General features: G+C 44.2%; 1 protein-coding gene across 5 annotated transcripts in view; it reads right to left on the minus strand.

Moving 5' to 3' along the window:
• Positions 1 to 25,644, minus strand: part of RHBDF1 (rhomboid 5 homolog 1) — a 266,445-nt gene that overhangs the window by 42,008 nt on the left and 198,793 nt on the right. For 2 of the 5 annotated variants that reach the window (XM_029576829.1, XM_029576830.1), the window contains exons 2-4: positions 24,375 to 24,510; positions 22,010 to 22,140; positions 18,935 to 19,045 (exon numbers count right to left, since the gene is read on the minus strand). In XM_029576829.1, the coding sequence (XP_029432689.1) occupies positions 18,935 to 19,045; positions 22,010 to 22,140; positions 24,375 to 24,510 (378 nt within the window). Of the gene's footprint in view, positions 1 to 1,538; positions 1,747 to 1,769; positions 2,182 to 18,934; positions 19,046 to 22,009; positions 22,141 to 24,374; positions 24,511 to 25,644 lie in introns of those variants that run through there. The other 3 variants (XM_029576831.1, XM_029576833.1, XM_029576832.1) reach the window with 3 other exon arrangements.

The following is a 25,644-nucleotide window of genomic DNA, read 5'->3' on the forward strand; positions in this document are numbered from 1 at the left end:
GGCCACACAACATTTTGGTTAATGCAGGTGAGCCCTTAGACTTGAAAAGGCCGGGAACAGTGCAACACATTTATACCTGGCCTCTGCCAGCCACAGGCAACGTGACCATTTCAGTTTGGGAATGGGCCTCTCTTTTGCAAACTAATTTGGTTACGGTATGGGATGCATCAGTATTAGTCAGGGAGCCAAAACCTGCTCAGCCGTCATTTAACTTCCTCAAATAAGGACTGACGCTTTGCAAGCTGCGATGCCTCTCACTGGACCAGCATCATAATCATCCACACTGGCTTTCCAGACCACAGGCATCCCCTTCTCAAATGAGGCGGGAATGTGTTTCCGCCAGAGTTTCGAGGGAACCGGAGACCGATCTGTGCAGTGAGCTCAGAGAGGCATTTTCTGCTTCCTCACACAATTCACCTCAAACGCCTTTCAAGCTACAAATGAAAACGCATTTTATCTTTATCCGAGGGCAAGCTAAATGAAGACTCTATTGCATTTCTTTTAAATTGGAAATAACAGTTGTCAATTCTAAATTACCTTTAGCGTATCCAGCACGCTACAAGATACACAGGGACCTTTGTTTTCAGATTTGATTTTATTTTTCCACAGAACTTCTCAGGGTTTATTACAATACAAAAAAAAAATGGGAGAAAATCAGTGGAAAATTATGAGTCCACTTTCTCCCACTGATTTTTTTTTCCCCATTTTTGTTCGGTATAATAAACCTCGAGAAATTCCTGGGGAAAAAAATTAAAATAAAAACTGAAAATGAAGGTCCCTCCAGATAAAACTTACATTTACCATTTTACTTCCCCATAGAGTTTTCACACTATATTATATATTTTTTGGGATCAATAACTGTTTACAGAGGGAGGGGAGAAGGGCTGTCTCCATGTGGCAGCACGAAAGAGAGGTGATTTACTGAGATATCTTTTAGCTACAGGAACTGCATTTAGAAAGCATTTCGAGAGAACTCTTCAAAACTTGCAACCAAGCCATAAATGTCCCCCATAAGTGACAGATCCACTGCTGTGGCTCCATCAATAGCACAGTACGAGGACGACATTTCCTAAGGTCTTCCGTCTCCCCTCCCTAATTCCAGTGGCACCACCCACGCTAGGTTAGCTCCGAGGAGTCTGCTCTAGCAGCAGCTGGAAAAAAATACAGCTGTTCTGTTTTCCTAACCCTGAACGAATAACATACATTTCCTTTCTGTAGGCAGCCTTACAGAAACCGCCAATGTGAGATAAAGCTGAGCTCAAGGCAGAAGGACTCAACAGGAAAAAAGTGAGGCAGGGACTGGAGAAACACTGATAACTGATCACGCAGCCTTAATCGTAATCATAATTCTCTTGCCAGCATCTTATCCATTCTTACATGGAAATGTCCGTTAGCCTCTCAAGTGAATCTATTTTAAACATACCACTGATATGGTGACCTTATGAACATCTTTGCATAACATTGTTAAAGGCATGCAAATATCATTCATGCTTCTTCTCCCGGAGTCCTGTAAAAAGAGGATGTAGCATTTTCCCTACCTGTCCAGCTCCTCCCAAGTGGCCAGATATGTCATCACGCCAGAGACAGTAAGTAAAGCCTCCTCTGCTGGCAAAATAAGAACTACCATGCATCCTACTTTTCAGGATTCTCCATCCTGCCTTGCCTTCATGCTGCTCCAGATGGCGTTTCACTTCAAACTCCTGTGCCAACAGCTTCGCCTTCTGGACTCCGTGATCTTGGTTTGCTAACAACCACCAAAAAGGACTAACCTATTGATTTGCAGATAAATCTGTGGGGCACAAAAAGCAGGATGCAGCCAGCCAGCCACGTGACCTCGTTTTTGCACTGCATTCCAGAAATTCCAGATGTGAAGCTAACTGGCCATTTGACTAGTTCTTGCGTGCAGGAGGCGGCTTCTCATCAACGGTCCCCGACTTGCCCTGTCCCCCCAGTTCAGGGGCAGGAGACGGTCCAGACCCCGGCTGGAGATGGGCTGTAATGAGCCTCTTCTGGAAGTTCAGCACTAGTCAAGGGAAGTGTGCGTGATAGGCTTTGCTTCAAAGTTGCTGAGCGTACATGTTCGGACATGCCAGGAGGATTACAAGAAGACTGAGAAGAGGAGGAGAAGAGAAAGCAGCCTGCAAACATTTCCAGCTGTGTAAAGCAAAAAAAACACTTATAAAAACACAGCAGAGGGCTTCCCACTTGCTCCTGTTTGTAGATCTCTCCGTGCCCATTGCCATATCAGGCAAGTTTATATCTTTGGGAATGAGGGCTCTAAAGTAACAGCTCACTTTGGAAAAAAAAAATAAAAAAAACACGTCCTGACTGTTATAAGAGCTCCAGCCTGCCAAGGGCAGTATGTTGCAATCCCTGCTGTGGCCTGATTCTGGCTGAGATAGTTAGCAGCACAGCTGTACACGGAGGGTCTTCGCTCCGCATTCCCTACAGCACAGGCTGCGCGGTGCCAGCTGCACTCAGAGCAGCAACACCACCCCTATGACAAATGGGTCCTCAAGTGACTGGCAGCTGCTGCTCAGAGACTCTGCTAGGAGTACCAAGGTTTTTTTTACCTTGTTGCGTATCTATGAACTTATCATTTCTCCAAAAAAGATGACCCTACCCCAGACTGCATCTGCTTCAAGTTTTGAGGGGGAGGGGGGTGGGAGGGTTGTTTTTATTTGTGCTGACATCATCATGACATACTCCAGCCTCTGCACAGCCCGGGATGCCATCAGTCCGGGGGATACGCATTAGGGATGTGAATCGTTTTTTTGACGATTTAAAACAATCGTCAGATATATTTTAAATCGTCAAAAATCATTAGAGCCGCGATACAATAGCAATTCCCCCGATTTATCGTCAAAAAATCGTAAATCGGGGGAGGGCGGGAAAACTGGCACACCAAAACAACCCTAAAACCCACCCCGACCCTTAGGGTTGTTTTGGTGTGCCGGTTTTCCCGCCCTCCCCCGATTTTTTAACAAAAAAAACCATGATGCTCAGATTTCCCTCCCCCCCCAGCCAAAATCGATCGTTAAGACGATCGATCACATGATTCACATGCCTAATACGCATTGCTTAATGATGTCAGATGATGCATCCTTGGTACGTCGGCTGAGGGTAACCATGTTCACGAATAAGCTGGACGGAACCCAGAAACATAGGAAATGTCAACACATGAGGACCACCTGGCAACAGGAAGGTCTCATTTTTCCATGGACAGTATATTTTCATGTGATCTGTATCACCATACTCTGCAACCTAGATTTCCCACTCCGAGCGTGCGCATGCTTCCCGGCGCGCGCGCATGGACACGCTGATTTTCTAACATGCGCGCGCCGGCGCACTCATGGTAGAAAATCCGTGGGCCGTGCATGCATATGTGCGGGCGGCGGGCACAAGGGGGGGGACTTCTGCAATTTCTGCGTGGGAACGCATTCCAACCTTCTTCAGTTCCCCCCTCCAATTAAGGAGCGGTCTGGGAGGGTTCTTCCCTACCCCCCTACCTAACCTCCCTTCCCCTTCCCCTCTCCTCCCACCCCCTAAACCCTACCTTTTTCTTTGCTGTCCTGGCCCGCCCCACCCTGCCCCTTCAAAGAGGCCCGACACTTATTCGCGTACCGATATTTACGCGTGTGGCCGGGCCTCTTTGAAAATTCACCCGGCTTGCGCGAGATCCGGCCATGCGTGTAAACGCCAGGATTTGTGCACGCGGGCCATTTAAAATCTACCCTTAAGTGAACAGAATATCATTGTCCTCCAGTCAAACCATAGGGAAACGTGAACAGCAGCTGTCATTAAAGTATAAATAATGAAGAGACCCATCGAAAAGAGAAAGAGATCCCACAGGCATGCGGAGAAGAGCCACCTTTAACACTCTTATCAGCTATTTATTTCAAAAAAGCTTATATACCACCTCCCCGATCCAATCTGGATCACCGAAGCAGTGTACAGCAGTAAAATACATAATGAACATTCAGAAGAGAAAACATCAGCTGAGGGGGAACTAAGAAACTTTCAAAAAGCCAGAGCTGCAAACCATTTATAGCAGCAGACAGAATGTCTCAAATTCTGTCCCCAGACTCGCCCATTAACACCCATCCAGCCAAATACCCGAATGATTCGCTCCTGCTGCAGACTGGTACAGAAACTGGCCAGGGCACTGCCACTGCCGGGAGGCTCCTGTACGCCATATGGGAGCAATTCTGACATGTTTAACATTTGTTTGTGAAGAAATAGGAACTCTGGCTGCAGCAAACCCTACTTCTCTTCCCAGATAACACCTCAACACTAAGTTCTATTTTTTTTAAATGCTGGGCTTAAGCTTCTCATGCAAAAATCACTTTTAAAGGGACAGTGGCTCATTTTCCAGGAGGGTTTACAGTGCTTGCCTACACCTGAAGTACCCTCCACCCCCTATATTGCCCCACCCAACAATTGCAGTATCTTTAATTAATATATGTGTAATTTTAATTTCAGAAACATCTTTACTCCTTGTCCCTCAGCACTAGGTAGCACTACCACAACCAATTCTATACGTTTCTGTACACAAATCTAACCCACACCTTCCCGCAAACCCCATCACCACGGACAGTAAGTACTAGCATACTTTCTGCATCCATATCACAACACAAAATAGGTTACACACACACACTAGATACATAATGAAACTGTTATTGATGTATTTATTTACTTATTTCCTGCACCCACCAAAGTTCGCGGCAAGTTACAAAAAAAAACGTACCTAAATAAAAGTATTGATTTGCCTTAAATGGCAAGTAAAATAACAGAGCAACAAACACATTTACAGAACGAAAAGGAAGCTAAACATTTGAATTTGTTGCCTGCACATGGCATGGAGCCTGTGGCTCAGGTGTGAGTGCACCGGGCCCCACTGCTGGAAGGGGAGGGTCGCACTGTGGCCGCATGGCACAGATCTGATGTCCTGAAGCTGGGGAAGCGTCTGGGGCCATTCATGGACACGGGTGCTAAAAAAAACAAAACAACAACAAAATAACCCCACACAGGATGGCAGCAGGTTGTCATCGAGTGCAGGGGGGCTGTGAAGAGGCTCACATTTCCTTACTGCACCAGATTCCATGCCAGCCTAATGCCAGCCCTGTGCGGGCTCCGTGCCTCCTTGGTACTGCTGGGGAGGGGGGGGGGGGGGGGTAACAGGTGCTGGAAGGCTTCTGGACCTTCTTCAGTTGCTCTTGTGGCTGTTCTTGCAGCCCTAGAAACAGCCCGTCATTGTGCAATGGGAAAAAAAAAAACAACACAGCATAGGATCACAAGTACTTAAATCCCTACATTAAACCCTCCTTCAGCAAATACCAGGCACACAAAGAAGAGGAGAAAGCAAAGAGACAATTAGGGTGTCCCATAAAGGAAGCAGCAACAAGAGCAGAATTCAGAACAAGATACAGTGTCCACCATAACCACAGGAAAGGTCAGCTGGGAAACGAGAGAGCAAGCAGAAGACCAAAGGACCGACTGACAATCCCCAAAGCTGAGCAGCATATAGCAAACATGCTCCGAACAACTGAAACCCTACATCGTCAGGCACCCATCATGGCTCACACACCGATGGACAGTGGTGACCATGACACGACTTGGCCACACTTATGTGTGCAAAATGGAAAAAAAAAAAAAGTAGCCAAACTATTACACGTGCACATACTACTGGACAGCATGTGAATTCACACTTGAAACCAGATCCACACACACACGCACACTCACACTCATTCACATTCAGTGCAGCAGAAACAGCTCAGCCCTCAGCAGTGCTGCTGCCCGGGCGAGAAGCTCTGCGCCTGCTGCCGTCAGGAAGCCCTGTCATCTCGGGGTTCCTGAGCTCCGGAGAACGAAGGCGGGGGTGGGGGGGGGGCCTCAGCTGGTTCCCTGGACCACATGGAGGGCCTGATCCTCTCCTGCGCTGGTCTGAAAATAGAAACACAGGTAGTCCTAAGGCTACAAAGATTACTATAAGACAAGATTATGAAAAGAAGCAGCCATTTACTTACAGGGGTAGGTAAGTGCATCCTTCAGGTCCTAGTACGGGTCCAAAAGCTCCAGCTCTGGCGTGTCCCTATTGCATAGGCTGCATGATCAGAAGTAAAGCCTACACAAGGGAGGTGGGAGGGGTGATAGAGGTGGACATGCTTTGCTCAGAGTCCACAGGCTGGGCCACCATGCACGTTCTTTCTGCTCCTGTGCTCGTGCTGGCCAGGATCTGTCCCCTGCCCGGGAAAATCTGAGCTCGCTGAGTGGCTGGTGGCTGGCCACGGCTGCCACAGCAGAGCATAGTAAAGGTATAACATGTATTTTTCAGTAAAGTCCCCTGCTGGGATAGGGACTGAACCCTCCTTAATGCTTGGTTCACTTTGTACTGCCTGATGGAAGTGGCAGGTGTGGAGGAGGCTTTTGGGAAGCCCGGATTTATGTGAGTCACTGCTGCTATAGTTGTGGTATCTAAACTTTATGGGGATCGTCCTTGCCTTTCCATAATATTCTCCTTGTTGGTGAAAGGTAAATTGATTAAATTGATGGAGAACAGCAGTTTACATGTTAAGTGTAATGTGCTGGATATGTGTATGCATTCTTCAATTTCCTATGCTAGTTGTGGGATAATCGCTTGGGTTAGAACTCCCTCAAGTGGTACTGAAAATTCCTGACATCTGCATTTAAAATGAAATGATTATGTAATTGTGATGTGTCTAAGATGTGGGAAAAAAAAAAGATATGCACCAATAATCTTGTCCAAATTCTTCTTTTTTTTTTTTTTTTTAAATGGTCAGGGGAGGATATAGCGGGTATTAGAACCCGCTCTAATATTTTCCCAGTAGTCATTTTGGGATTTACGTAGTTAGGTCTTTTTGCATATCCTGCATCTACCCAGCTTTTGGGCCATCCTCTTTTTGGGATGGGTCTCAAGGTTATAAATAGCCACTGAACACATGCGGTAGTCAGAGGCAAGACGAGAGCCAGAGGATTAGGAGATCATCCCTGGATCTCACAGCGGTTTGTAGGAGAAGGCTTGGGTAGGTCTTCAAGGCTTGGGTAAGTGAAGACGTTTTGAGACTAAGAGTTTTTTTGAGGATTTTGAAAGAGGATTTTGGATCGGTTCCTGACTGAGAGCGAGGACCGTGTTTTGCATCTTGCACCTAGTTAACAGCAAGGTGGAAGACAAATTGGAGGGTTTTTCTTTTGGGTTTTTTTTTTGTTTTTTTTTTAAGAGATTGAAGTATTTTGCGAGTTTTGAGACATTTTTGATAATTTATCTATTTTGGAAGCTGGGAGAAGCTTTTCATCAGCAGGAGGAGAACTTACCTACTCTAATAAGGGAGGACATTTTAGACTGGACACAGTCAAGAGCAGGAGGGTCATCAAAAGAGGCACAATGAACAGAGAAACCTATTTTTTCTTGATTTGTATTTTCCTCATTTTATTCATGATTTTTGGAATCATTATATGGATCCTAATCTTTATTATTTGACCACCACCCTTGGCCTCTGAGCCTTTTTATTCAAGTGTGCCCTTCTGGATCGGAAGGTCCCCCTCACTGTGAGTATCAAGCTAAGTGTGAGAGCGACTGTGCAGCTTGGTTACCCCAACTCAACATCTAAGGCCCTGGAGGCTTAGGCCTCCTCTGCGCCAGAGAAACCCAGCCCCCAGGGCCGAAGACTGGGGTTTGAGAGTGAAAGAGGTCCAGGAAAGAAAAGACAGCCCTGGGACTCTCCTGTAGCCCCTGAATCAGGGAGCCTCTGCCAGAGAGGGGGGTTACGGACTAACAGAAAGGATGATGGGGGAAGAGTTAGGGAGATGGAGATGTGGGGGAAAAGTCAGAGACAGGGAAGATAGAAGACAGGGAGAGGGGGAGAGGAGGGGTGGGGAAATGGAGAGATGAAGATTGAAACATAGGTGGAAGAGAGTGAGGCATTGGTAGTGATGGTGCACAGCCTGATGGAGAAAAAGAGGAAGAAAAATGAAATGAAAGAAATCTGAGAGACAGGTGCAGGAGAGAACAACAAGGAAAGGCAGAGACAAGTATAGGAAAACAAAAAGAGAAAATGGAAAGGAGAGACAGGCAACACAGCTAGGAGACAGACAAGAGACAGCCGAGGTAGAGAGAAGGCAAATGTAAGTATAATATTTCCAATACCCTTTGAATTTTTGCAAACTCAGAGGTAGGCAAGACATCTCCCACTGATGAAATGACAGTGATTAGAAAAGGTAGCTGCTCCGCCTGCTTAGCGCACGCATTTCCAGCCCGCCTCACCCTCCTTTCATTAGTCATTTGCCGGCTGTGCTTTTTTTTTTCCTTCAGGTGTGCTGCTTTTTTCTTAACAATGATATTATTTTATAGCACTGTCACTCTACAGACTGCTGCATAAGCTGAAATAATTATGTTTAAGTATTAGTGACACTACCCTGAACAGGCCTCTGGGCTTATATTGGGGGTTAACATGATGTTTGTCACTGCTGAACTCACCAGGCAACAAAATGACTCCTTGACACCTACTAAGCAAGCTGTCCAAAACCAGGCTATATAGTCATTAAATGTTATAGATTGGGATTATATTTATCTCATTTTATTCTGTTTTATTTCTTGCCCGTTTACCTGTCTTTTATTTTTACATAATGAAATGCTATGATAGTTATTTGTTTGTCTCATTTATGGTTCTGGTTATTTTAGGTTTTTAACTGATTTTTTTTTTATCTTACTGCACACTGCCTACAGTCCTTTTGAATTAGTAACTTATAAATGTAACCCTATCCCAGGGAATGTGTCCAATTCCAAAAGGCCATAGAAGAACGTATTAACCATGACTAGCTCTTCATGAGAAGAACCAATAACTTTAATAGCATGGCGAGAATCATCCCAAAAATACAATCCTCAAGACCATTCTTCTGGGGGAAGAGCACTAATCAGAGGGTCATCGCCCTCCATTCTACACAAATCAACCTCCTTCAAAGAACTTTGAGCCAACCTGGTCTCCTAGGGGAGGCCAAAAAAAGAACAGACACTCTGGCCTCTTCCACCCATGAGGTGGTGAACAATGGGCCTACATGCACCAACTGGCTGCAAGGATCACCGAAGATTAAGTAGGGCAAAACGCTACACCAACCAGCAGGGAACCATTAGAAATGAAACACATATATTTGTGGTAATCCCAGTGGGGGATACTCAACCCTTTTAAACTGAACTCTTACATAATGCTGCACTTAGTAGACTCAAGGCAATTGAAAAGTGAAGGTACCAAACCACAATTCCCAAACAATTGCAAAACGGGACAAAAACCAAAGGGAATTAATCCATTTAAACAATGCAAAATACTTTTATTACATATTTCAGCTCAATTTTTTACAATATCAAAAGATATACATGATCCATAAACCCTCGAATACCTAGACTATCATACACCATTCTTCATCATTCTGCACAACATTCTCTCCAAAGAATAAAAACCTTTCGATTAATGGTATCTCTTATGAGAGAGAACCCAAACTAACATACAAGTGATTTGTTCAATTTGTATCGCTCCTAACCTCAACCATCGCTCCTAATCTCAACCATCGCTTAATAGATACAATGTATACAACAAATACAGTTTGAATGTATCTAATAAATACAATGTACACAGTAAATAAATACAATGTACACAGTACCCCAACGGAGGCCACTGTTTCACTGGAATAGCTTCATCAGAGGGATTTGTTGATGGATAACATACATATATGTCACAACTGATTATGAAAACCTCTTTAATTAAACGGTGGGTTGAAGGTGAAGGTATTTCCTTATAATCCTGTTTGCAGATTTTCACTTAGGGTCAAGAAGAGGTTTAATTGAATGTGGTACTGGAATCCCGCTACAATCAAAATAACATTAAATATGACAAAAAAGATTTAAAATAAACTAAAAAATTTAGATTGTAAAAAAATTCTCAACAAAGTGTGCTGAATATTGAAAATACTTACTGACAACATCCAGTGAGGATATTTATAATTATTCCTCCTAATTTCACACTGTCACCATAATAGATAAATCAAATTCTCTTTTCCATATTCTGTAAAAACAGATTTTAAAAAGGGCATCTTGCACTATCAGGTTACACTGGAACCTGATAGTGCAACGGATGGTAAAGGCTTCTTTTGCTGCTATCTTTTTAAACTTAACAAACAGGGTTTTAATAGGGCGCAAACCGCAACGGACAATTCCTTAAATGAATGGATTTGCAAGCCATTTCTTACTTCTTAGAAAATCTATAAATAATTAGTACAAACTACAAATATGACCTTATTGCATTGTATTGGACCCAATAACCCAAATATAAAACAAAGTCAGAAAAAGTTACCTGATACAGCTGCAGTTTTAACTGAAATGAAATTTGAAAGTCGAATGCTAGCGGCGCTACTAACAAATATTGGTGACAAAGCACCATGCCTGCACAAGCCTTTTTAAAGATGAAAGCCGCAGAGAACCACTCTTTAAAATAAATAGGTTTTGGAACCGTTTCTCTTGACCTTTAAGGAGAATCTGCAAATCATTGAAAATATTTTCCTTTAGAAGTTCAGTCTTGGAAAATGTACAAAGTATTTGAATATAACAAGGTGTTTAAAAGATATCACAACTGAACTCCAGTAACAAGGCTTAGATGTAACTGATGGCGTTACTGACCAGTGGCAGCAAAAGAAAACTGCACGCGGAAATCTTTTTAAAGCCCTTTCTGCACATGCTCTATCTAAACTACAGAACCGCTGCCCATTCTCTCTCGATTGAGTCCCCTCGGGTACAAAGCGTGCCATTGGAAAACCTTTGAGATATTACCTCCCCTGTGTGTTCTCACCTTGCTAATAACAAAAAATGTTAAGTCCTCCATGGAATGTCTGGATGCCTGCCAATGTTCTACTAAGGGTGCCTGTGTTTTAGATGTGCGGATACAGCTTTTGTGTTCTGTAATCTGCAAGCATATTTGTCTTTTTGTTTGCCCTATGATTATCAATTGGCGCGGGCAAATTATCGCATAAATCACCCTGCTCATTTGGCAGTCAAAATGTTTGGGAATAATGTAAGGTTTTGGTAAATTAGAGTGCCTGAAGGTTGAAATGCTTAAAGAGAGTGGGCACGGACAGAACAGTGCCCACATGCCAAATGACTGCCATTTTGTAACTGTCCCTCATCAAGTGGGTAGGGCAGAGGACACTAAAAAATTACGCAGATTTTTATTTTTTTCTAAATGCAAAAATAGGAGGCTTATCAAAGGGACCTGTATTTGCTAGTATATGCCAATGTTTGCTTGCCCTTTTTGAAAAGGGGATGGTACATACTATACATTCTAATGGACTTTGTTCAGTATTGTGCAACAATACTGATCAGATTATTTCTGTGCTTGTCTTTTATACTCCTGGATGGAATAACACATTCCTCTCAAATGCAAAAACTATCCAACAGGAATATTTTGCTTGAGGTTTCTGGGTTGAAAACTAGACTGATGGAAAAGCATGCTCTTATCTGTTGTTTTCCTATAAAGGGTGGTGACCACTGTCTCATTTTCAAATTTGACTAACAAATCTAGAAAAGAAATTTGTTGATTATTGCAGTGAAAAGAGAATTTAAGATTGGAGTCACAATGGTTTAACCAGTGGATGAAATCCTCCAATTTATCTGATGAGATGGATCAGATGAAAAAAATATCATCAATATTAAGTCAGAGGTCCCGACAGTTACAAAAATTAAAGAAAAAAAAATTTGAAGTTGGCCCGCGGCTTGAAAACCGGACGCTCAATTTTGCCGACATCTGGTTTCCGAACCCGTGGCTGTCAGCGGGTTTGAGAACCGACGCCGGCAAAATTGAGCGTCGGCTGTCAAATCTGCTGACAGCTGCCTCTCCTGTCCAAAAAGAGGCGCTAGGGACGCGCTGGTGTCCCTAGCACCTCTTTTTACCGCCGACCCTAATTTGAATACTGAATCGCGCGCGCAGGAGAGTGGCCTGTGTGCGCACTGGGAGAGCCGGCTGTCGTCGGCTCTCCCGCAGACTTTACTGTATCGGCCCGATGGTTAGCAGTTAATAGCTGGATTCCAGGTAAGAAGGTATCCAACCTAAAGAAAAATAATTGTTAATTATATAAATAATTTTTTCATAAATAAATCAAGGAACACCACTTTTTTTCCTATATTTTTCTCAACCTTTTACTTATTTTTTCTTCAAGGCATTTGTTATTATTATAACACTATTTCAATTATTTTATGAAGCAGCAATTTAATAAATCAAAATAGACATTCCACCCTCTACTAAGGGAAATGTCTGTATTTAATGCAACTACGCCATGCAGGCCTTCTGGTCTTCCAGGCTGCTTGAACTGGCCATGTCAGCTCATTGATAGAAGATTTCTTCCTATACATAGTCCACCCTCCCATGGAGGGACAGCAAACAGTTCATCGAACTTTGAAAATTTTTAGCTTCAACAGGCCAATTTCTTCTGGAACATTAACTGAAAATTTAGCAAAAGACAAACCTGCAGACAAGAAATTGCAACAAGAGTCCTCACGCAAGGACAAACACCCTCACTGCCGGACAGGATCTTCATCATCCTCATTCTTCCTTGGTTGGGCCAGCTGCTTTATCTTTGGCTTGGCTCACGCTGCAGCAGCTAGACTGTACTCACTTAAAGGTACTCCCCAATGATAGTCTCCCACTCCGCGAGATCACTGCTCACATCTGTAAATAACGGGACATTGCACAAGTAGAAGCTGGTATTTGTATGTTGTGGGTATTGGCAGGCATGGCAGTCCACACATTCTGCAGTGAGAATTGTGCTGCACCCACCAAAGGACATGCGAAGCCGGCCACTGTATTGCACCACCTTGGTTAACTGCGTCAGTCTGAACACCTGCCCGATATCACTTACTGCCCAAGTTACCATTCCCGGGGCTCCAGCAGGGAACAAGCTGATCATAGATGACCCATTGTCTCCAGGCCGCTGTAGTGGATTCCCGTTTCCCCTCCTGGACGGTTGGGTTCCTCCGCTCTGCACATGCCTCACCTTGTGCAAAGATGTGCTTCATTAGTGTACCACTGATCTTATAGTCCCTCACTGGCTATACACTGCAAGCATCACTGATGACATCAGATGCACGAAATACACTGGCTCTTCCTTTTGGTGCGCATTGCTTTCTGCCATACTCCAGCGGGAAAAGTAGCCATTTAACTTTTCTTCACAGTTTAACTTCAGAATATATACAATAATGAAAAAGTCTCAAAACTTTACATTTCTCTTCGGCAACAACACACAATTCCAAATCTTCCATGCCCTTGAGCCCCACATTGGGCGCCATTTTATATAACCCTCTTTCCAGGAAGAATGATGATTCCAAAGGGCCATAAAATAATTTATACAATGCAGCTAGCTGCTCTGCCTTTTCCTCAGCTCTTCTAATCCCAAGGGGTGGGTCCTTTCTGTGGGGATGAAGGAAAACTTTCTTGGCCCAGGCAGGGTTGTGTAGTATTCCATAGGTGTATGTTACCCTTGCTCTTCAGGACGGGTACATTTGCAAACCAGGCTGAGCTCTCTGGAAGGGTGTTCAAATTAAAGTTTACTTTGACTGAGTTGAAAATAATCAAGAGGCACAACAAAGGAAATGTCCATTTACATCCAGGGTCCTTAGATTTACATGAGCCAAGATTTAATTGATCTCTAACTCTGTGGATGTGTTCCTCCAGTCATGGGCTCGAAACTGGCTTATTGTCCATGGCAGGGAATGATAAGTGTCCCAAATGGGCTGGGGGTATCCTAAACATGACGGATACCCTACCCAGTACCTGAGTCCTCAAAGAATACTGAACTCCAATCTGTAGTTTCCACCCCACCCCGTGTCCCAGGGGTGGAAACTCCATTGGGGGGGGGGGGGGTGTCTCTAAATGTCATTCTCCTCTTTTCTCCCTCTGACTCCTCTTCACAATGCAGATGCAGCCACTGAAAGCAGTCCTTCCAGCTCAGGGCAAAGAAAGTTGGTAGAAAACAGCTTCCTTCCCTCTTGGTGATAAAGCTCAGTCTATTATCAAAACATTTCTCTTCTTTCTGCACGATCACTGCAACCTCCTCAGATTGGGCGATTCTGCCTGCCAGAAGGCTCAGGGCAAAACTGCTTCAGAAAAAACTCCAAAAATCCTTCTACTTCTCTCTTTACCCTCCAGTCCACGTCTGGGAACCTGGAGGGCAGTGTCTCTCCCTCTCTGTGCTAAGCTGAGGGCCCAACTTGGAGAGCTCACTGAAAATACTCCTCCTTTGAAATCAAATCTACCCTATCTAACTAGGGCTGTAACCCCCCCTTGTGGAGTAGGAGATCATAGCTCACAGGCTGCCTCTAAGGGAGGGCCTATGCAGGAATGCTGTCTCCACCTCTGCTGATATAAATCCTAAGGGCTAGGAGCTAGGGCCAATTAGTGGCTGACCAGAGTCTGGCCACATAAATATAATATAATGTAATATAATAAATAGAACAGGATTTAATTCCATGCCATCATTATGCTGCTGCATGTCACACTATCTATACTCCTGGGGTAATTCTGTGAACAAAATTCTGCATAATTTATATTGGTCGAAGTAGATTAATATAGATCACAGTTTTTGAGTAATTAATTTAAAATGTAATAAAAGTTATTACTCAATCATGCAGCGTTTTAAATATTTTGAGCAGAATTTTCCTAGAAGTACACTGTAAGGGTGTCCCTTCCACCCTCTCTTCCTTCTCCTTTGGCCAGATCCCTTTCACTTTACCCTCTCAGACCCCAATTTCTCCACCCTCCACTCTCTCTCCCCCTCCTTCTCTAGGCTCAACCCCTTCCACTTTATTTTCACTCCTCAGTGCTCCACTCCCAGTGCTTGACCCCTCTCTCATACTACCTCTGTCCCTCCCTCTCTCACACACTGGCCTCTTACACAAACTCCCCTCACACAGATTTCCACTCTCTCTTGCACACACAACCACACAAGCACTCTCTCTCTCACACACACACATAGACCCCTTCACACAGACTTCTTCTCTCACAAACACACACACACCAGCAACCAATCTCTCCTCACATTCAAACACACACCCATGTGTGCGGCATGCACCCTCCCACAGGTTCCCTCTCTGTCTCTCACACACAAAGTTTGCACACAGGTTCCCTCTCTCATCAAAAAACATGCAACCTCACCTCCCTCATCTACCCAAACCAGCTTCCAATTTATCACTCAAACACTCCCTCACAATTTCTCCTCACATTCGCACACCCCCATGGCATGCACCCTCACATAGGCTCCTTCTCTCTCTCTTGCAAAAACACCCATACATACTCACACAGGCTCTCTCTCGCCCACACACACACAGATTCCCTCTCTCTTACACAATACTCCTTTGCACACAGGCTCTCACCGGTCTTCTCATCTTGCCGAGTGTGTCACATCTTCACCACAAGTGGGATGGGCTCCACTCACGGCCGCCAGGCTTGCCAGGCCTTCATCTTTGCTGCAAATAGGATGGGCTCGCAGCTGCTGGGCCTGTCAGATGTTTGCTGCGAGCGGGATGGGCTCTGCTCATGGGCGCTGTGCCTGCCAGATGTGCATCATGAGTGGGATAGGCTCCACTCATGGCCGCCAGGCTTGCCAGGCCTTCATCTTCGCTGCAAGCGGGATGGGTTCTGCTCGCGGCCACTGGTCCTGCTAGATCTTTGCTGCAAGTGAGATAGGCTCTGCTTGTGGCCCGCTGCCACTCTCTCCAAATTCTACAAAAAAAAATTGGAATTCTGCGCAAATTCTGCGCTCCAAATAGCGCAGAATTCCCCCAGGAGTAAATAATTATGCTTTAGAGAAAAGGTGGTTTCTCTTTCCAGGGAATGCTCCCTGTTTAATTGGGGTGCCCTTGTTATATAGCGAGGGCTTCCTTTCAGTCAGATTGTTGATGTTCCAAATCTGTGTGACACACACACACCACAAGCTATAGAAAGATGCAATTTTATAGTGGCAGGTTGCCACTAGCAGGGTTCCACTAGCCTCTTGGCAGTGCTAAAGTTGATAGGGAATGATTATTTAGTCCTGAAAACAAACAGTCCTAGGACTAGGGGACACTCCATGAAACTAATTGGTAGCAGATTTAAGACAAATTTATGAAAGTATTCTTTCGGTCAACGTACAATTAAGCAGTGAAATTTATTGCCGGAGGATGTAGTTAAGGCTAGTAATATAGATGGGTTTATAAAAGGTTTGGACAAGTTTCTAGAAAGCAGGCCCATTAACAATTATTAGCCGGGTAGCTGTGGGGAATCGCCACCTCTTACTTAGAGAAGGGATTTCTCTATTAGGATCTGCTGGGTACTTAAAAGTGACCCAGATTGTCCACTTTTGCAGGCAGATTGCCAGGCTCGATGGAGCATTGGTCTGACCCAGCATGGCACTTTATTGTACTACCTGCTGCGCCACCAAGCTCACAAACAGATCCTGCCAGCTTCTCTCTCTCTCTCTCTGCAGAGAAGGCTCTCTCTCCCCCCCAGGGCCAGCACAAAGAGATTAAGATCTCACTGTCAGAAAGTGTAGACAGGAAAGCTGCGGAGGAAGGACTCCAGAATCCTGGCTGGCGGCAAGGAGAGATGAAGAGAGAGATTAAGAGAGCGATGCTTAGACAGGAGCACCTCTAGTCTTTGTTCTGCAGGTGTAACATTTGAAAAACCTGCAAGCCACTACTGGCAGGTCCGCTACACATAAGGGAGCCCCTTGTTTCCTGCTCTGTGGGAGATTAATAAGCCTTCCAGGTTCATGGCACCTTCCAGCAGCCTTCAAAGGACACTGCACACTTCAACAATAAACAGGACCTGCCTGGTCAATAGAGAGGAAGCCAGAACAGTCTCATGATCAGAGGAGGCAGAAAATCTCTGACCGTCTCTCTGTGTGGTCTCATTTTTGCCCCATTACAAATGACTACGGGTAATAATAATGATGGAATATTTTTTTTCCTTTTCTCTCTTCTTTCGTAAGCCTCCAGTGAGGGGCACAGTGGCAAAAATAGTCCATCCTTTTAATCTACTCTACACAGCATGACCTAGAATGAAAAAACATGAAACTGATTCAAAACCCTATCAAACTCAAAAATGGTCAGAAAGTGGATATAGCCGAGAAAGCTTGAAACCTGGGAGTAATAATTGACACAGAACTTAGCCTTAAACACCACATATCACTGAAAGTCAAAGAAGGCTCCGCCAAACTTATGGTCCTCAGGAGGCTGAAACCGCTACTAACCCAGAAACACTTCAGGACAGTCCTCCAAGCACTTATCTTCACAAGTACAGACTACTGTAACACACTATTTCTGGGATTACTGTACTCAACAATAAGACCACTACAAGTCCTACAAAACTCTGCCACCTGAATACTCACTGACAAGAGCAAGAGAGACCACATTACTCAAACATTGGCCGAACTACACTGGTTACCAATAGAGCAGAGAGTGCAACTTAAAACACTTTGCATAATCCACAAACTAATCAATGAAGATAAAGCAGACTGGTTAAGCACAGCGCTACGCTTACACGTACCCCAAAGAAATCTGAGATCAGCCAGTAAAGCTCTACTAACAATGCCCTCGATAAAGACAGCGAAACTAACACAAGTCAGAGAGAGAGCGCACTATCTTTGGCTGGTCCAACATTATGGAGAACACATTGCCACTAGAGACAAGATTACAGAGTGATCCAAAAATCTTCAAAAAAAAAAGTTTAAAAACCTGGCTATTCAGAAAAGCATTTCACAATGAGAACAAAGAATGAAAAAACACAGAACAAGGTTACCTAGATTCGTGGTCCCACATTTTTTCATTTTATACTCAATAATTATGTTAGAGAACTCCAGCTTAAGCACAACCCTTGTATGATTACCATATTAATCATATACATGGACTAGATACATGCCAGCTATGCTATACCTTATTTTATATAAGCATGTACCGGCACTTTTGTCGATACCTTTGTAACGAAACTAAATATATCTGCCTATATGTAAACCGTTGTGATAGTGCATTACTAAATGACGGTGTATAAAAGATTATAAATAAATAAATAAATAAATAAATAAATATTAGGCCACACTCCTTGGTAGGGATCCTAATGGGGCCCTAACATGAGCAGACATCTCTAGCCACCTACTTACTAGATACCAGTTTCTACACCGTGTCGCTGGTATGTGCCCCTGACTTGGTGACAGCTGGCTTTAAACATTTTTTTCTTCTGAACAGCCCTGAAACTACTCACAGACCCTAGGCCCTCTCTCCAACAGTTCCACCTCAGAACTCGTCACCAAGCTGACTTCTGGCATAGGATCGTTACCATGCACCAGAAAGTTCAAGGTCAGCAAACGCCGTCAGCTAAAACTCTATCCTTGCAGTCAGAGGAAAAAAGAGGTGGAAGTCATCTCTGCTTCTGCACCAGGCAGAGCGTGCCATTTCCGTCTCCACCCGTCCCTCCCTCTCCCAGACAAAACCAGATGAAAGGGGCAAACCAGCACAGCACAACAGAGTTTTCTGGCCCTCGCCGGTATTCCTCTTCCCATTGGACCCTGATGATTCCCAACTGCTTTGAAACATGCACACACACGCACACATCATACCTTCATGCATAGAGCAAGCTGCAGACCCTGAACCTGGCGTTCGTGCTAGGCTGCAGGCTTCTTGTTTAGAGGGGTTCTCACCAGCTCTGCCCCGCTCACGAGTTAGTTTTGCTTACACAAAGTAATTTAGCAAGGGATGGGGGCATCCTGGAAGCCCCCCCCCCAACCTCCAGCATATCACCGAAAGAAAGCCGCATGCATTGAAATGCTGTCAGTTATACGAATCGCATGCCTCTCTCCCCACCTACACACGCATGCTTTGCTTTTAGGTGTCCACAAGCATGACCAGTACCTGAAGAAAACCCTGGACAGCGCCTGCCGCCTTCGAGCAGGTAAACGCCTCCTGCTGGCCTGCTGACCCTTTATGGGCATGGTGTGAATTCTCTCAAACCGCACCCGCCTGCTTCACGGGAAGACAGCAAAAGGAAAGAGGAAAACACGGAGACGGTCTGTTTTGCAGAATGCAGGACACACACATGAACTCAGAAAAGGAAAGAAAAAGCAACCCTGCGGGATTAATAGCCAGCTCTGGTCCCTTCCTATACTTTCTGTTGGCCAGTTATTGCTCTCCCTAACTTTTTGGTGTGTAAAAAATAACGAATAGAGTAAGAGACCCATATTCAAAAGCATTCAGCCAGATAACTCAGAAGTTATTCCGCTAAATGAAGATTTGGGAACTTATCAGGCTAAATTCTAACCAACTAGTAAGTTAAGTTAGGGGCATTCCAGGTGTGTAACTGAGTGGAGCTGGGTTAGACAGCTAAGTTATCCAGCTAACTCCGATATTCAAAGTTAGTCAGCTAACTTAGCCAGCGGCTAAGTCTGGTTGGGCCAAAGAGCTAAAGTTAGCCAGATAAATATAGATAACTGAATATGGCCCAATAACCTAATATGGACCTCTAAATTTCTCTTAAACGTCTGTAATCTGCAAAACTCAGTGTGCAAAATGTTATGCACAAGAGCACATTTCTGTGGGATAGAGCCTAATGTCCCCTTCAGCCAGCCTGATGATCTTTGCCCCCTTTTCATATCTGCTTATGTTTGGCTATTTCCACGGTTCAGGAATTTTGCGGGATCGAGGCCCTAGTGGCCTAGTTGGTGACAGAAAACTCACTACTCTCTGGGGGATTTACTGCTGTACCCTCCGATACATTGGATCCATTACTACTTCACAAATGATTCACTGCAGGCCTGGTGTGCGAGGCAAAGCAGCATGAGGTGAAATTAAAATACCCCAAACTGTACAGTTTGAGACGCCTTTCTAGTCAGAGTGACAGGACAGATGAAGGTGAGGGAACAACAGATGTATAGCAGGAAAATACTGGGTGGGGGGAGAAAACCCAGCTCACCTTTTTGCTCACTCTAAAATGGTGCATCCCTGACACATACAGCACCCAGTAATCCCAGACAATCATTCACAATGGGTGGCAACGGGGTCTTGTGATCAAAATCGTGGATAACGCTTGGGCAAGAGGACTTTTAGCTGACAAAGAAGTCACGGCTGTAAAGTGTCCACATTTTCCCTTCAATTTGGTTGTGAAACATGAGAATAAAGTTGCAGTCATGCTGCAGAGAATAAATATTAGGTCTGCCTGCCTTCTTCACGCTGCAAATATAGATTCTGGCCCGCCTGTACTTCCAGCGGTGGAACAGACAAGGAGTTGCTGGTTCCAGTTAAATAAACCTCTCTAACAGTGGGAAGGCTGGACGGGGTGGGGGAGGGGGGAGCTTGTATTGCAGGCTTTTCTCCCCACTGAGTAGGACAAGCTCATAAAAGAGGGCTCTCTAATTGTTGATCAAAAACAAACACCTTTTCTATTTGGTTGTACTCATTTCACCCACCTACAATGAGTCTCACTTTTCTCTGATCAGAGGAAGTTCGAAACAAACATTTAATGCCCTATAATAGCTTACTCAGTATAGGGTCAGGTTATTTATTTCTTCACCCCACACACACATAAAGGATAACACACACACACACAAACATACACAAGCAGACGTATGCGTACACAAGTAGACGGACACAGGCGCACATCCAAACGTGCACAGACATTCAGAGGCAGACACTCGCAGACCAGCACAAAACATGGCAGAGGACCGCAAATACCGGGACATGGTCTCCCTTTCCATGCCGCCACGTCAGTAACTGAGGCAAAGTCTAAATTCAATCACAGACTGAGGAAAAGGCACCGAGAGGACCTCGGTTGTATTTTAGTTATTGGACGTACAAAACATCCCCCCCAGAAAACAGGCATCCACATTGGGAAAGATGACACGCTTTTGAAAACCCATGTAATCGTCATATCCCAATTTTTTTAGATGAAAATTAGCAGCTTTGGAAGTTAAGTACCGAGACCCTCTGTTTAAAAGAAATAAATGAGATCCCTAATCATGGAGGTGAGCCGGAAGGCAGGCTTCTCCCTGTGGTTTTGGAAACCCCACATCTATCTTCTGATGCTTCTACTTTTGTGACGCTTCCTGTCCTTTGGCAGACCCCTGACTTACCCTGCGTAAATATATTTCAGAAGTGGAGAAACTGCTAAAAGATTGTTTATTCATAATTTGTACATGTGAGGAAGAACTCTATAGGCAGTCAGCTAGAATAGGCATTCCCTGAATTTTTCAAGGGTCTGAACCAGGAGAAAAAAAATCCTGGGTATTATCATCAGGGCCGAGTAATGAAAAAATGCAGGGAGTGACTCAAAGGGGATGCCCCAGAGGCTGCCAGTACCCTCTCCCCCCCAATCAACCTGTCCCATCGCTGCACTAAGCTGGAATTCATTCAGATACAGTGCCATTCGCTAAAAACGCTGGAAGGTCCTCCGCACCCAAAGGGGACAGGCAAAAAAGAAAAACCAGGGAAGTTACATTATTGTCGACAGTGCTGCCGGCGGGTCTCCCACGCTTAGAATGCAGAAAAACACAGAACTTTAAAAAGATGACCAAACAGGGGCCCACAAATACATTTTCACCTGGCCAGTATCTACTGGGTAATTACTGCACAGGAAACGGGCAAACTGTCCAGTCAGATTGGGTCAGTCAACCTCTCAAACCCCATGTGCCAAGCCAAAATGTTTGAAACAATCATGTCCTAAGCTTTCAGGTATTGGCAAGGTCGTAATGTCATTCATACGGGGGGGGGGGGGGGGGAGAGGGGTGGAGAATGGGGTCCTGGAGGCCTATGGCAATAGGGAAGTGAGCGAGCCAGGTTATGAGTGCATGGACTAGAGGGAAGGGGGCTTCCCAATCTTAAATATGTCCCGGAGGGTCTTCAAAGTTTCGTCCAGCCCGGCGCCTGTGTAATTAGCGCCCTACAGTGCAGGTTGCTGGGACACAGCTGGATTCCTGCCCTGCGATGTTGCTTTACCTTTTGATAGTTTGGGTGATTGAGGTCTGGCGCTGTAAGACTGGCCTTCGCTGCTCATTCGGAGGGGAAGGAATTCGGCTATGTTCAACAGGCATGCTAACACTCCTAAGGAATCCCGGTCGTTTATACGGCTGTAAACAAACACAAAAAAGTTTGAAAAAAAAATCAGTGGGTGATTACTGGAATTTCCTGTCATTTAAATTTCCATAATAACTACTTGGCAAAAAAAATATATATATTTAAATATAAACAAGCCAACAAAGGGTGTGGTTTTCCTGGTTAAATGACTGTGTTCCTGTCCATTAATTGCATCCAGACTCTTCCTTTTGACACACCAGAGCAGCTCTCTGTTAAACCCTAGCATACAGATTCAAGGAGCACGTTAACTTGTCTCACTCAAAGGGCTGGCTAGCTTGAAACGAACCCAAACAGCGGGGGCAAGACTGCATCGGGTTTCCAAGACACGGAGCGGTGGATAAGGCCCTAACAACAGTGGGATGGGCTGCACTGGGCTTCCAAGAATGGCAACAGAGGTGACCTGCATGAGGGGAGCATTGTTTAAACCTGATTTTCAAAGAGCAGGGGAAGGCTGGATGTTCTTGGACAGGGACTTTGTCGGTTTTAGCAGCTGTGTGGATTATTAGAAAACATTAGTAATGGGACCTTATTACTGGATTTAGTATTGGTCTTGTAAGACTCAGAGAGGAAGGTAACAAGACCTGAAATGGCTTTAACTAATGGAGACGGCAGAGGCCAACATTTTAACAGATTCTGGGCGTGCTTGGGACTCATATGGTGGGCAGTGGTACGAAAGGGGACGAAAGTTTAGGTAAAAGACATGGGAGGGTGATGGAATTGGTATTAGACTGAATGTTCATCTCCCCAAAGTGGAAGAATTACATCTGGGCAGACTGGATGAACCAATCCTATCGTCTTCTGTAGTTATTTACGATCTTATTGTGTTACCATGGATGTAGAGTGCATAATGAAATTATTACATTTTTTGGCCTGATGAAGGAAGCATAGCTCTCGAAAGCTAATCACAGACTTATTGAGTTAGTCCAATAAAAAGGTCTCACCTACAACTTGTTTGTTGACCCTTATTTCTTTAAATTTTGTTTAACCTTTTAGGGTTTGCCCTTTGACCTACTGTTAAGCCTTTCAGCAAGCAGCCAGAGCACCAGTGGGTGGGGAATCAGTGATGGGTTTAGGTTAGAAAAGCACCATTGCACTGTCAGTTCCTTCTCCCTTCTTCCTAACAAGATCGGATCATTTTGTGACCCTATGAATATTATCGCCTCCACAATCTTGACAGAGATTTAGTAAGCCTGTGCAGAACTCCAGGCCTGGAGGGAATATAGGGTTGCCTGTTGAGCTCCAGGCCTCAGATTTCAGAATATTATGCCACATGTTAATGCTATACACCTGCTGAAAGCATTGCAACCTGATCATGCTGGAGCACAATTTTAAGTCACTGAGTATTAGACATTTGTTGAGTAGAGTTTCTCTATGACACATTACCAACCAAATGTTGGCAATATCTAAATCAGGTTCTTGAGGTTACAAACTGGCCTTGTTTTCATCACATTAACACTGAATATTCCGTAGATCATTTATATACTTGGCATAAAAATCAGATCAGTTTACACATATTGAAAACCAGACCTGACTGTGGCCCTTTAAATGCAAAGCCACAGGTAGTTTTAATATAGGGTTCCCAAATGGCTCCATTTTCTCAGGATAGATTGATCTAGTCCTGGTTTAGTCCACTGAATGCATGAACTTGGAGTTCTGATTTCCCTAATGATGTCCCCAGAACTACAAATCCCAACACGCAATGGGAATGGGATAAAACCAGGACTGGACCATCCTGTCCTAAAAAAACTGGGGCCAGTTGGCAATTGCAATTTAATATAGGACATGTGTGGTGGATAGTGATATAATAATGGGGTCAACAGGGTAAATGACTAAGGCAAGCAAAATAGCTGACAGGAAAGAAGCCAAGTGGTCCCCAAACCTGTCCTGGAGGGCCACCAGCCAGTCGGGTTTTTGGGATATCCTCAATGAATATGCATGAGAGAAAATTTACATGTTATGGAGGCAGTGCATGCAAATTTTCTCTCATGCATATTCATTGAGGATATCCCAAAAACCCGACTGGCTGGTGGCCCTCCAGGACAGGTTTGGGGACCACTGAGCTAATGGATAGGGCTGCTCATGATAAAACTGGTCAAATTCCACAATCTACTTGCAGTTTCCAAACTATGAGACCAAGAAATCTGCTGAATTTACATCCATGTGGATGACTTCCTGCATGGCACAACTGCATCCTCATGCTGCATACAGTGGGCCCTATTCCTAATACCTGGACAAAGACTGGTTCTTCCGGTGGTGGGACCACAACTGGTATGTCTAGCTTCAGCCATGGTGGCTTCTTCTTCTGCAGACTGCTTGTGCTATCCCGGCGGACTTCTGTCATCTTGGATTCTCCGACCACAGTCCTAGTAAGGAAACATGGGAAAAGATAAATGCAGGAAAGAATGCCCTACTTTTTCATAAATATATCAGACAGGAAAATCATCTGGTACATGGAAGGCCACTGCTGATCTTAAACCCAGGCCCAACTGGAAGCATGACACTTAACTTTAAAATGGTTTCAAAAAAAAAAAAAGCAATGCTAAGAAAACCGATTTTGTAAAAGGTTATGTTTTAAGGTTGGCAAGGTGACAGGATAGCAGCAGTGTGGCACAGAAGACAAACATAGTAACAAAAGTAAATGTCGGCAGATAAAGACCAAAATGGTCAATCCAGTCTGCCCGGCAAGATGTTTTGGGTCGTACTGCTGCTCCGTTCAAGCTATCTGAATGGCAAAGAGTCCCCATCCAAACCGTAAAAGCCAGTGATGACCAGACTAACCCTCTCAACTTTATTCATTCATTCCTTCTTGCAGTACACAGAGGGCCTGCCCCGACCAGAGCAGCACAGGAGCAGACTGCTCCATCATGAGTGAACATGATCAAACTTCGATGAAGTAATGTATTCAGCCAGATAGCTCAACTATACGTTAACTGTAACATGTGCCCAGATGGATCCCTTGAATGATTAGTTATTTCTTAATTTATCATATTTTCTTACCATCATAAATCAAAGCAATGTGCAATTACATTATTAAAAACTTAACAGTCATATATCAAAGCAATGTACAAACATATTATTAAAAACAAACAACATTCAGATAAAAACAAAAGACATCTAAACCAAAATATATTTTAAAAGTGCAAACAATGCTAATAATAAACTAAATAAAGCAGTACCATACTAATATAATAATGTTAAACCAAATAAAATAAAAACAATTAGAATTAAACAAGAAATAAATCTTGAGCAGTCATAGTTGCCTAAGGTCTATATTCAGACACAGTCCAGATAGCAAAGTTAGCCGGATAAACTTATCTGGCAAACTTTGGAGGCATATTCAGCAGTGCAGCCACACTACTGAATGTAGCCAGCTAACTTTAGGACAGCTCTTTGATTCAATCAGACTTAGCTGGCTAACTCAACTCCTCCCAGTTAGGTCCCAAGCCACCCCTAACTTACCTGGCTAAATTCTAGCTTCTAACTTATTAGCTGGCTAG

Source organism: Rhinatrema bivittatum, chromosome 14 (genome assembly GCF_901001135.1).
Source record: "Rhinatrema bivittatum chromosome 14, aRhiBiv1.1, whole genome shotgun sequence".
Lineage (NCBI taxonomy): Eukaryota > Metazoa > Chordata > Amphibia > Gymnophiona > Rhinatrematidae > Rhinatrema > Rhinatrema bivittatum.